The sequence below is a fragment of the Hyperoodon ampullatus genome (genome assembly GCF_949752795.1).
Source record: "Hyperoodon ampullatus genome assembly, chromosome: 4".
Lineage (NCBI taxonomy): Eukaryota > Metazoa > Chordata > Mammalia > Artiodactyla > Ziphiidae > Hyperoodon > Hyperoodon ampullatus.
The window spans coordinates 3,419,229-3,432,270 of NC_136917.1; the positions used below are offsets into that span (position 1 = coordinate 3,419,229).

General features: G+C 55.5%; 1 protein-coding gene across 1 annotated transcript in view; it reads left to right on the forward strand.

Annotated features, from left to right (window-relative positions):
• OBSCN (obscurin, cytoskeletal calmodulin and titin-interacting RhoGEF) overlaps positions 1-13,042 on the forward strand; it is a gene marked incomplete at both ends in the record, with an annotated part of 135,091 nt that overhangs the window by 64,166 nt on the left and 57,883 nt on the right. Inside the window, 3 exon segments of the mRNA XM_079703091.1 lie at positions 670-942; positions 1,361-1,627; positions 2,587-2,853. Coding sequence (XP_079559217.1) covers positions 670-942; positions 1,361-1,627; positions 2,587-2,853 — 807 coding nt within the window.

Consider the following 13,042-nt stretch of genomic DNA (forward strand, 5'->3'; position numbering starts at 1 on the left):
ACAGACTTGTACCAGTCTAATAGTGTCAGCCAGAGCCTTTTCTTTGTGTATCAGTTCACGAATCAGAATTCCTTAGCTCTTTTTGTGTACATCGCCTTCCTGATATGCCATCTATGCTTTCTGGTGTGCAATAGTTTCAAGACACCTGTGAATGCAGAAGGAATCTGGAGGCCATTCTATCTCTATATTTATGACTTCTTCCCAAGCTTTGACCATACCTAAGACAGCAGCAAAAATTTTTTTTCTAGAGATTCACATTGTCAGTCCTCCAATGCATTCGATTTAAATGTTATCATAGCCATGCGTCTTTTTTCACACTCGTTTCTTCTGTTAATACAAAATTTAATTGCGTTAAGTGATTTCTGTGACAGGCATAACCGGCCTAGACAGGTTAGGGAGCACAGCTTGACGGAGGGGCCTTGCTGTGGGTCACCTTGTGTGCTCTGCAGAAGGACCCCAGAGGTGCATTGGGGCTCACTGGTGGATCTAAAACAAATACTTGGACAGCTCAGCTCAGACCCACTTACTGTTTTATGTTTTGTCATTCGGAGCCCGTTAGAGTCATTTGCTCGATCTCTGTTGTGAGCCCACCCCAGGTCTTGGAGAGCACCCTGTTTCCCTTGGCAGCTGACCAGAGGGTCCCTGACATGCCCGTTTGTGTCCCTGCAGGCCAGAAAGTGCTCATCACAGAGGATCTGGAGGACTTGGAGGTGCAGGAAGGCTCCTCGGCCACCTTCTGCTGCCGTATCTCCCCTGCCGACTACAAGCCCGTCCACTGGTTCTTGGACAAAACCCCACTGTCTGCCAACGAACTCAATGAGATCGAGGTCCAGCCAGGTGGCTACCATGTGCTTACACTGCGGCAGCTGGCCATCAAGGACTCAGGCACCATCCATTTTGAGGCAGGCGACCAGCGGACCTCAGCTTCCTTGCAGGTCACAGGTAGGCTGCATGCCCAGTGCCCAGTGCCGTGTGACTAAGCATGCAACCTCAAGACAGTGGCTTGGCCACATGCTGGGTGAGACCCTGGGGCTCACAGAGAAGGCACCATGGACTTCCCATGGGCTGGGGTCTTGGATCCCAGGGAGCGGGGCTTGGGAGGCTGAGTGGCCCTATTTAAAGTTGCATTGTTGCACATGGTATGCAGAGGTGAACTCAAGGTCAGTGTAGAGGCTGGGCCCACCCCTCTGGTGTGTGGAGCCACACAGAGCCTGTCCTGTTCCCCCGGCAGCCCTGTCTGCAGCCCAGACTGAGGGGGGCAGGTGGGCACTGACCAGGAGTGTTGCCTGGTCTGCAGTGAGACCTGGGACTTTTCCTGCAGAAGCCCCCAAGTGTCTTATACATCCCTCTCTGTCTTCAGAGAAGCCAGGTGTTTTCTCCCAGGAGCTCACAGATGCCACAGTCATGGAGGGGGAAGATCTGACCCTGGTCTGTGAGACTGCTGCTTTAGACAACACTGTGTGCTGGACCAAGGACGGGAAGGCCCTGCGGCCGTCGGCTCGGTGCCATCTGAGCTATGAGGGCCGCCGAGCCCAACTGGTCATCACTGACACCACCCTTCAGGATGGTGGGCTCTACAAGTGTGAGGCTGGGGGTGCCTGGAGCAGCTCCATTGTCAGGATCCATGGTGAGCCCCTGGAGGGGGGTGCTGGGCAGCCTCCAGCTGCACTCTGGGCACCCCTGTTTCGTGTCTGGCTAAGGGCAAAGGGGACTCCAGGACTCTATCTGACCCTCTCTATCTCTGCCCTCTATGTGTGTGTGGGGGGGGCTGTGCTGAGGCTCCTCCTGTCCACCTGTATCTTTCCAGCAGTTCATCCATCTTCCTCTGCTCCCTACTGCCCGTCTCTGGGTCTCTGATGGTCCTGATAGCATCCCTCACCCTCTCTTGGTCTTCTGACCAGCAATATTTTTTTTACTTCATTCCTGACTTTGTTTTGTGTTCTGACGTCACCGTATCTCCCTTCTCCTGGCTTGGCTCATCTCCATCTGTCTCAGTCGGCTCGGGTCCGGGTAACAAATACCACCGACTGGGTAGCATAAAAAAACATGTCTCCCGGTTTATTGTCTCCCAGTTCTGGAGACTAGAAGTCTGAGATCAAGGTGTTGGCAGGCCTGGCTTCTCCTGAGTCCTTTCTCCTTGGCGTGTAGATAACTGTCTTCTCCCTGTGTCTTCACAGTCATCCCTCTGTGTGTGTCTGTGTCCTAATCTCCTTTTCTTGTAAGGACACCAATACTGTGGGATTAAGACCCACCCTAGTGATGTAATTTTACCTCAGTCTTCTCTTTAAAGACCCCCATCTCCAAATACGGCCCCATTCTGGGTCCTGAGGGTTAGGGCTCCAACAGTTGAATTTGGGGGACACAATGTAGCCCATAACACTCCACCCTTCTCTGTTTCCTGCTGTTTGGCTCACCCTCCTGGAGAGACAGAGGTCCTGAGGTCACTGTCACTAGCCCCCAGTGTAGACAGTGAGGTGGGCCTGCCTGCACCCTGCAGCTGCTGCTCTCAGCCATGCTTGACCACAGGGGAGACCCCTGTAGGAGGCAGCAGGGGGAGGGCTGAGCTGAGCTCATGCCTGTCCACAGCTCAGCCAGTGCGGTTCCGAGAGGGGCTGAAGGACATGGAGGTGCTGGAGGGTGGTGCTGCCACACTACACTGCATCCTGTCATCGGTGGCCATGCCCGTGGAGTGGCGTCGTGGAGATGAGGTTGTGCAGCCTGGAGGCAAGTACAGCCTGCGGCAGGAGGGTACCATGCTGGAACTGCTCATCCGGGACCTGCGGCCTCAGGACAGCGGGCAGTACTCCTGCTGCTTCAGGGACCAGATGACATCGGCCAGGCTCACCGTACAGGGTGAGTATAATTACCCACTCTGCCCATGTGACCCTATGTGGCTCCATACAACCCCTTTCAACCTTTGTGGGGGGATGAAGATGATGTCTTGTGTCCATCGGACCTTGTTGCAGCCCTACCTGCTGAGTTCATAGGAAGACTGAGAAGCAAGGAGGCCACGGAAGGGACCATGGCCACACTGCACTGTGAGCTGAGCAAGGCGGCCCCTGTGGAATGGAAGAAGGGGCCTGAGACCCTCAGAGCCGGAGACAGAGTGAGCCTGAGGCAGGATGGAGCCGTGTGTGAACTGGAGATCCGTGGCCTGACCGTGGAGGATGCTGGGGAGTACTCGTGTGTGTGCGGGCAGGAGAGGACATCAGCCACGCTCACCGTCAGGGGTAAAGACCACATGTGACCACGTGGACTGGCATTTGGTGGCTGCCCATCACCTCTCTGCTCTCAGTTTCTTTTTCTACTTTGCTCTCTCACTATCCTTTTCCTTCCATAATTCTTTTATTGTCCCTGTCATGGTCCTTGTCTGTTGTGTGGCACATGTACAGGTTGGACCTTTAAATGTCACAGTCCACAGTGTGTACTGGGCACACCCAGCAGGTGGTCCGTGTCCAGTTAGGTTTTGTATCTTCTATGAACTATCCACGTCCTGTTTCTTCTGCATGTTCAGAGAGCGTGATAGTGTTTGTGTGTTTCTGACCATCTCCAGGCCTGCCTGCCAAGTTCACAAAGGGTCTGAGGAAGGAGGAGGCCACAGAAGGGGCCACGGCCACGCTGCGCTGTGAGCTGAGCAAGGCAGCCCCTGTGGAGTGGAGGAAGGGGCCCAAGACCCTGAGACCCGGGGACAGAGTGAAACTGAGGCAGGACGGAGCCTTGTGTGAGCTGGAGATCCATGGCCTGACCGTGGAGGATGCCGGAGAGTACTCGTGTGTGTGTGGGCAGGAGAGAACAGTGGCCAGCCTGACTGTCAGGGGTAAAGACTGTGTGTGGCCACGTGGAGCAGTGGCTTCGTGTCTGAGGGCATGATCACGTCCTTGAGCCCTGCCCTGTCTGTGTACAGTCTTTCGCTTCTGTGTGCATCTCCTGCATTCCTGCAGCATGAGTCTCCCAGCACCTGCTTCTGTGAGGCCCATCTCAGATAAAGAGCAGAGAATATGGTCCTCCCTGCTCTCAGGGGCTCATGCCTGAGGGAGAGAAGGAGGGCACCCACACAGTACAAGAGTGGAAGTATGGTCCTCTTGAGGGGGCATGCCAAGAGAGAAGCTAGGAAGTTGATCCAAGCGTGGCCCTAGAGGGTGGGATGTCGAATGGGGTGTCAAGAGCTGGAAGCTGGGACATGCATGCTGGGCCATGGGAGAGCCATGATGGGAGGTCCTAGGTTCTGTTCTCCAGCTCCTGGTGGTTAGAAGAGGTGAGGCTGGGTATAGGGATAGGGTGGAGGTGAGGTGGGCGTGGAGGGTAAAGTGGAGGTGAGGTGGGTGTGGACAGGGCTTGACTGTGGAAGGAGAGGAAGGAGGGGCGTGAAGAGCTGCAGACAGGAGCCGAGCCAGAGTCAGGAAAGGCAGGCGAACACCCGTGCTGGCGTCGGGGCCCCTGTCTGGCATCTGTGGCAGGTAAGCTGGCTCTAGGCAACTGCCACAGAAGGGGGTCCGTCAGGCATGGCGTGGCAACCTGTGGCTGGGACACGGGGTGAGAGGTCACAGTTTGAGGGTGGGGCACAGTCAACTAGAGCAGGAGGGCTGGCCCGTGGGTTTAGGGGCCAATAGGGCCCCTTCCTTTGTGGGGGGGCTGACGGCCAGCTGGGTGGATATCCTTGAAGCGGGGTAGTGGGAGTCCCCTTGCATCAGAGCAGCTGACTGTGGGCATTCTGCCTGGTGTCCCCTCAGGGCCCCCCTTCCAACGGGTGCTTGTGTGGCCAGCATGGTGTCTGTGGCCCATTCCTTGTCTGCAGGCTCCAGAGCCCATCAGTCTATGTGTCCGTCTGACCTTCCCCAGCCCTGACCAGCCAATTCACAAAAGTCATGAAGGGTGAACAGGCCATGGGAGGGGCCGTGTCCACATTCACGCTGTGCTGTGAGCTGAGCAAGGCAGCCCGATGCAGTGGTGGAAGGCGCCTGAGACCCTCCGAGATGAGGACTCAGGATGGGGCTTGGCTGTGGTGTGGCTCATGGCCTGGCGATAGGTCAGCTCGCTGTGCCGGGGGTCCAGGTCCTCAGGGGCCTGCCCTAGTGAGGGCCTGGTCACTTCCTGTGGGGGTAGCAGATGGGATGGAGGATAAGGCCACCCACCATGTCCTGAGAGGGTCCTGTGAGCAACATTGATGAAGGGTCACGGGGGCATCTCAGCACAGGAGGAAGGACAGCTGTGCAGCTGCACAGAGACCTCACATCCTGGGCCGTGTTGGGCCACACTCACAAGACAAGGTGGACACTGAAGAGGATTCTGGAGGCTGGGCAGGGCCGTCATTTGCACAGACACTCAGATTGTTGGGGAGAGGCCAGGCCACCATGCCACCTTGAACTTCATGAATGGAGTGCAGCGTCTCCAGTGCAGAGACACTGGGCACTCACACTGTTCAGACCCACCAGGAGACCACAGGGGATGTGGGCCTGGAGGCCTATTTCACAGTCAAGAGCAACTTGCATTGCACGAGGCACCACCAGTGGCCAAGGAGCGGAGGACCCAAGTTGACCATCTGCAAGCAGCCCAAGAGAGCTGCTTTTAAGAGTACGCAGGTCCCAAGGACACCTACTCCAGGACGACAGGCCAGGAGGAGGGTGACTTCGGCTTCCCTTCTAGCTGTGGTGTTCCTAGCTCTGTCAGTCCTGTTCAGTCCCAGTCATGCCGGGGCTCTGGCCCCAGCAGCAGCAGGAGTAGACAAGGGGGGAGTGCTGGTGCAAACTCGTGGGAAAGTTTAGGTAGCTCTCTTTGTGTCTCCGTCCCCAGCTATATCCCTCAAGATCATAAAATTGCTAAGAAATGAGGCCTGGAGTGGGCCACAGCCATGGTGTGGTGTAAGCTGGGCAGCCTGGCATGTAGAGTGGGGGAAGGGGTCTGGGCCCTTGAATCTGGCATCAGATACACTCTGAGGCAGGATGGGCCGTGGAAGATGCTGAGAGGACATTCCTTCTGATTACTGTCCCTTTCCATCCATCCTGTGGGCACTGTGGCCATTTCTATGTGTCTGTGCATGTCATGAGGTCCTCACTGAGGCTTCCATTTCCTGGCTGGTTTGTATGGAGATGGGCTCAGCCTAGTCTGTCCTCTACCCCCACGCACTGCCACCTACCCATGTGTCTGTGAGTCCAAGCTTTTGTTCCTTATTTGCTCCAAAGTGTGAGTGTTTTATTGTCAAGTGTCCACATCCTGATCCCCTCAAATTCTCCAGAGAGTCTGATGTTTTCTGTGTCACTCTGACCCTGCCCAGCCCTGCCCGCCAAGTTCACAAAGGGTCTGAGGAAGGAGGAGGCCACAGAAGGGACCACGGCCACACTGCACTGCGAGCTGAGCAAAACGGCCCCCGTGGAGTGGAGAAAGGGACCCGAGATCCTCAGAGCCAGAGACAGAGTGAGCCTGAGGCAGGATGGAGCCGTGTGTGAACTGGAGATCCGTGGCCTGACCGTGGAGGATGCTGGGGAGTACTCGTGTGTGTGCGGGCAGGAGAGGACATCAGCCACGCTCACCGTCAGGGGTAAAGACCACATGTGACCACGTGGACTGGCATTTGGTGGCTGCCCATCACCTCTCTGCTCTCAGTTTCTTTTTCTACTTTGCTCTCTCACTATCCTTTTCCTTCCATAATTCTTTTATTGTCCCTGTCATGGTCCTTGTCTGTTGTGTGGCACATGTACAGGTTGGACCTTTAAATGTCACAGTCCACAGTGTGTACTGGGCACACCCAGCAGGTGGTCCGTGTCCAGTTAGGTTTTGTATCTTCTATGAACTATCCACGTCCTGTTTCTTCTGCATGTTCAGAGAGCGTGATAGTGTTTGTGTGTTTCTGACCATCTCCAGGCCTGCCTGCCAAGTTCACAAAGGGTCTGAGGAAGGAGGAGGCCACAGAAGGGGCCACGGCCACGCTGCGCTGTGAGCTGAGCAAGGCAGCCCCTGTGGAGTGGAGGAAGGGGCCCGAGACCCTGAGACCTGGGGACAGAGTGAAACTGAGGCAGGACGGAGCCGTGTGTGAGCTGGAGATCCGTGGCCTGACCGTGGAGGATGCCGGAGAGTACTTGTGTGTGTGCGGGCAGGAGAGAACAGTGGCCAGCCTGACTGTCAGGGGTAAAGACTGTGTGTGGCCACGTGGAGCAGTGGCTTCGTGTCTGAGGGCTTGATCACGTCCTTGAGCTCTGCCCTGTCTGTGTACAGTCTTTCGCTTCTGTGTGCATCTCCTGCATTCCTGCAGCATGAGTCTCCCAGCACCTGCTTCTGTGAGGCCCATCTCAGATAAAGAGCAGAGAATATGGTCCTCCCTGCTCTCAGGGGCTCATGCCTGAGGGAGAGAAGGAGGGCACCCACACAGTACAAGAGTGGAAGTATGGTCCTCTTGAGGGGGCATGCCAAGAGAGAAGCTAGGAAGTTGATCCAAGCGTGGCCCTAGAGGGTGGGATGTCGAATGGGGTGTCAAGAGCTGGAAGCTGGGACATGCATGCTGGGCCATGGGAGAACCATGATGGGAGGTCCTAGGTTCTGTTCTCCAGCTCCTGGTGGTTAGCAGAGGTGAGGCTGGGTATAGGGATAGGGTGGAGGTGAGGTGGGCGTGGAGGGTAAAGTGGAGGTGAGGTGGGTGTGGACAGGGCTTGACTGTGGAAGGAGAGGAAGGAGGGGCGTGAAGAGCTGCAGACAGGAGCCGAGCCAGAGTCAGGAAAGGCAGGCGGACACCCGTGCTGGCGTCGGGGCCCCTGTCTGGCATCTGTGGCAGGTAAGCTGGCTCTAGGCAACTGCCACAGGAGGGGGTCCTTCAGGCACGGAGTGGCGACCTGTGGCTGGGACACGGGGTGAGAGGTCACAGTTTGAGGGTGGGGCACAGTCAACTAGAGCAGGAGGGCTGGCCCGTGGGTTTAGGGGCCAATAGGGCCCCTTCCTTTGTGGGGGGGCTGACGGCCAGCTGGGTGGATATCCTTGAAGCGGGGTAGTGGGAGTCCCCTTGCATCAGAGCAGCTGACTGTGGGCATTCTGCCTGGTGTCCCCTCAGGGCCCCCCTTCCAACGGGTGCTTGTGTGGCCAGCATGGTGTCTGTGGCCCATTCCTTGTCTGCAGGCTCCAGAGCCCATCAGTCTATGTGTCCGTCTGACCTTCCCCAGCCCTGACCAGCCAATTCACAAAAGTCATGAAGGGTGAGCAGGCCATGGGAGGGGCCGTGTCCACATTCACGCTGTGCTGTGAGCTGAGCAAGGCAGCCCGATGCAGTGGTGGAAGGCGCCTGAGACCCTCCGAGATGAGGACTCAGGATGGGGCTTGGCTGTGGTGTGGCTCATGGCCTGGCGATAGGTCAGCTCGCTGTGCCGGGGGTCCAGGTCCTCAGGGGCCTGCCCTAGTGAGGGCCTGGTCACTTCCTGTGGGGGTAGCAGATGGGATGGAGGATAAGGCCACCCACCATGTCCTGAGAGGGTCCTGTGAGCAACATTGATGAAGGGTCACGGGGGCATCTCAGCACAGGAGGAAGGACAGCTGTGCAGCTGCACAGAGACCTCACATCCTGGGCCGTGTTGGGCCACACTCACAAGACAAGGTGGACACTGAAGAGGATTCTGGAGGCTGGGCAGGGCCGTCATTTGCACAGACACTCAGATTGTTGGGGAGAGGCCAGGCCACCATGCCACCTTGAACTTCATGAATGGAGTGCAGCGTCTCCAGTGCAGAGACACTGGGCACTCACACTGTTCAGACCCACCAGGAGACCACAGGGGATGTGGGCCTGGAGGCCTATTTCACAGTCAAGAGCAACTTGCATTGCACGAGGCACCACCAGTGGCCAAGGAGCGGAGGACCCAAGTTGACCATCTGCAAGCAGCCCAAGAGAGCTGCTTTTAAGAGTACGCAGGTCCCAAGGACACCTACTCCAGGACGACAGGCCAGGAGGAGGGTGACTTCGGCTTCCCTTCTAGCTGTGGTGTTCCTAGCTCTGTCAGTCCTGTTCAGTCCCAGTCATGCCGGGGCTCTGGCCCCAGCAGCAGCAGGAGTAGACAAGGGGGGAGTGCTGGTGCAAACTCGTGGGAAAGTTTAGGTAGCTCTCTTTGTGTCTCCGTCCCCAGCTATATCCCTCAAGATCATAAAATTGCTAAGAAATGAGGCCTGGAGTGGGCCACAGCCATGGTGTGGTGTAAGCTGGGCAGCCTGGCATGTAGAGTGGGGGAAGGGGTCTGGGCCCTTGAATCTGGCATCAGATACACTCTGAGGCAGGATGGGCCGTGGAAGATGCTGAGAGGACATTCCTTCTGATTACTGTCCCTTTCCATCCGTCCTGTGGGCACTGTGGCCATTTCTATGTGTCTGTGCATGTCATGAGGTCCTCACTGAGGCTTCCATTTCCTGGCTGGTTTGTATGGAGATGGGCTCAGCCTAGTCTGTCCTCTACCCCCACGCACTGCCACCTACCCATGTGTCTGTGAGTCCAAGCTTTTGTTCCTTATTTGCTCCAAAGTGTGAGTGTTTTATTGTCAAGTGTCCACATCCTGATCCCCTCAAATTCTCCAGAGAGTCTGATGTTTTCTGTGTCACTCTGACCCTGCCCAGCCCTGCCCGCCAAGTTCACAAAGGGTCTGAGGAAGGAGGAGGCCACAGAAGGGGCCACGGCCACACTGCGCTGCGAGCTGAGCAAAACGGCCCCCGTGGAGTGGAGGAAGGGGCCCGAGATCCTCAGAGCTGGAGACAGAGTGAGCCTGAGGCAGGATGGAGCCGTGTGTGAGCTGGAGATCCGTGGCCTGACCGTGGAGGATGCTGGGGAGTACTCGTGTGTGTGCGGGCAGGAGAGGACATCAGCCATGCTCACCGTCAGGGGTAAAGACCACATGTGACCACGTGGACTGGCATTTGGTGGCTGCCCATCACCTCTCTGTTCTCAGTTTCCTTTTCTACCTGCTCTCTCACTATCCTTTCCTTCCATAATTCTTTTATTGTCCCTGTCATGGTTCTTGTCTGTTGTGTGGCACATGTACAGGTTGGACCTTTAAATATCACAGTCCACAGTGTGTACTGGGCACACCCAGCAGGTGGTCCGTGTCCAGTTAGGTTTTGTATCTTCTATGAACTATCCACGTCCTGTTTCTTCTGCGTGTTCAGAGAGCGTGATGGTGTTTGTGTGTTTCTGACCATCTCCAGGCCTGCCTGCCAAGTTCACAAAGGGTCTGAGGAAGGAAGAGGCCACAGAAGGGGCCACGGCCACGCTGCGCTGTGAGCTGAGCAAGGCAGCCCCTGTGGAGTGGAGGAAGGGGCCTGAGATCCTCAGAGCTGGCGACAGAGTGAGCCTGAGGCAGGATGGAGCCGCGTGTGAGCTGGAGATCCATGGCCTGGTTGTGGCAGACGCTGGGGAGTACTTCTGCGTATGTGGGCAGGAGAGGACCTCAGCCACACTCACTGTCAGGGGTAAAGACCACGTGAGGCCAAATGGACTTGTTTCCATGTCACCACATCCCCTGTTGGATCCTGTGGCTTTCTGTATCTTTTCAACTGGATTCCCCCAGCTTTCTCATGGCTCCTGTGTCCTTGTCCAGTAGATGTCATGTCCAGTGCTTTGTGTTCTCTGTTCCCTCTGGGGCATTTGCCTCCATCACCATCTGTGCATTTGTTCCCTTGTTCATACTGTGCTCTTTTGCAATTTGTGTGGTTTTTGTGGTGTTCTGGACACAGAGTCCCCTGAGAGAGTCTGATATTCTCAGTGACTTCTTAGCTTTCCTCAGCCCTGCCTGCCAAGTTCACAAAGGGTCTGAGGAATGAAGAGGCCACAGAAGGGACCATGGACATACTGTGCTGTGAGCTGAACAAGATGGCCCCTGTGGATTGGAGGAAGGGCCCCGAGACCCTCTGAGATGGAAATAGAGGGAGCCTGAGGCCGGGTGGGGCCCTTGGGAGCTGGAGATCATGGCCTGGCTATGATGGATACTGGGGAGTACTTGTGTGTATGTGGGCAGGAGAGGACCTTGGCCATGCTCACTGTTAGGGGTAAAGACCACGTGTGATCAAGCAGAGCCATGTTTTGGTGTCCAGTTATTGAGTTCATTGCATCCATCTGCATTCATTCCACGTTCTCTCCCTGTCTCGGTGCCACCCTTTTTCCATAAGACAGTGGAATTCCTTCCACCTTCCTGGGCTGTTGTATGAACCAGAAGAAACCAGCCATTAAGCCACTTCCCACCCCTCGTGTCACCACTGGTACTGTCCTGTTGTCCTGTTGGAGTCTGTGTCTTTTCCTCCATCCTGTCACGTTCTACCCCCAAACTTCTCCAGAGAATCCGATGGTCTCCGTGTCATTCTGACCCTTCTCAGCCCTGCCTGCTAGGTTAATACAAAGTATTAGGCCTGAGGAGTCCACAGAAGGGGCTGGGCTGAGGGAAGCCACCAACCACAGTGTGCCCTCGGCACACCCAGCACATGGCCCATGTGTGCTTGGGTTTTTTGTTTCCTCTGTGTTGTTCGCATCCTGCCTTTTGTGTGTGCTCACAGAGTGTGATTGCGTGTGTGTCTTTCTGACCAGCCCTGCCTGCCAAGTTCACAAAGCGTCTGAAGAATGAAGAAGCCATGGAAGGGGCCACGGCCACGCTGCACTGTGAGCTGAGCAAGGCAGCCCCTGTGGAGTGGAGGAAGGGGCCCGAGACCCTCAAACCTGGGGACAGAGTGAGCCTGAAGCAGGACGGGGCCGCGTGTGAGCTGCAGATCCATGGCCTGGTTGTGGCGGACGCCGGGGAGTACTCGTGTGTGTGCGGGCAGGAGAGGACTTCTGCCACGCTGGCCATCAGGGGTAAAGACTGCATGTGGCCACCTGAATGACTTCACTCTGCCACCTGTTCTGTGCTCTCCCAATGTCACTGTCGTCTCAGGGTTACAGTCACCGTCTGTCTGATCCATCTCACACAACGCTCTGGCCAGCCCTGTCTAGGCCCTGCGGGTTCAGACCCAAGGGGCAGGTGGTGTGGGGACACCCCCAAGGAGGCATCATGGTCCAGCAGAGTTGCTCTGGGCCACTGGTATGTGGCTGGGGCTGTGGGTACGCATGGGGTCTCGACCTCAGGTGTGGAGTGGAGTCATTCATGTTAGTGACGCATGTGCACAGGAAGACTGAGGTGCAGCATTGAAGGGCTCAGGGAGCAGGTGGCCAGACAGGCCAAGCCCTCCTGTGTGTGGTAACAGCATTTGATTGACCTTGGAGATTGTGTGGAGCCTCTGAAGAGCTCTCTCAGAAAGCTTGGGCTGTATAACAAATACCACATTTAAGTGACTTACAACACATTTATTGTTTCACAGTCCTGGAGGCTGAAAGTCCAAGACCAATGTGTCTGCAGGGTTGGTTTCTTTTGAGGCTTCTTTGCTTGTCTTGTAGACAGCTGTATTCTCCCTTTATCCTCACCTGGGCATCCTCTGTGTGTTCCTGTGTTCTAATCTCCTCTTCTTATAAGGACACTTATAAGACAGATTGAATTAGTGCCCCCCCACCTGTGACCCCATTCTATCCTTCATTACCTCTATAAAGACCTTATTTCCAAATAAATTCACATTCTGAGTTCCTGGGTGTTAAGGCTTCAACATATGAATTTGAGGGGAGACATGATTCAGTCCATAATATTCTGTCATCTTGTCTCCCAAAATGCATGTTCTTTTCACATGCAGAGTACATTTACCCCATCCCCCAAACCCAAAAGTTTTAACCCATTCCAGTGTCAAGCTAAGTCAAAAATCTAATCTAAATCTCATCTAAATCAAGTATGTGGGAGACTAGAGTTACGATTCATCCTGAGGCAAAATTCATCTCCAGCTGTGAACCTGTGAAATCAGACAAGTTATACGTTTCCAAAACACTTCAGTGGAACAGGCATGGGATAGATATTCCCACTGCAAAAGAGATAGGAAGGAAAGAAGAGGCCACTGGTTTCACAGAAACCCAGCATCTACTAGGACAGATTCTGTTAGATTTGAAGGCTGGAGAATGATCCTCTGGCTTAATGCTCTGTCTTCTGGGCCCACCAGAGTGGTGACCTGACCCCCTTGG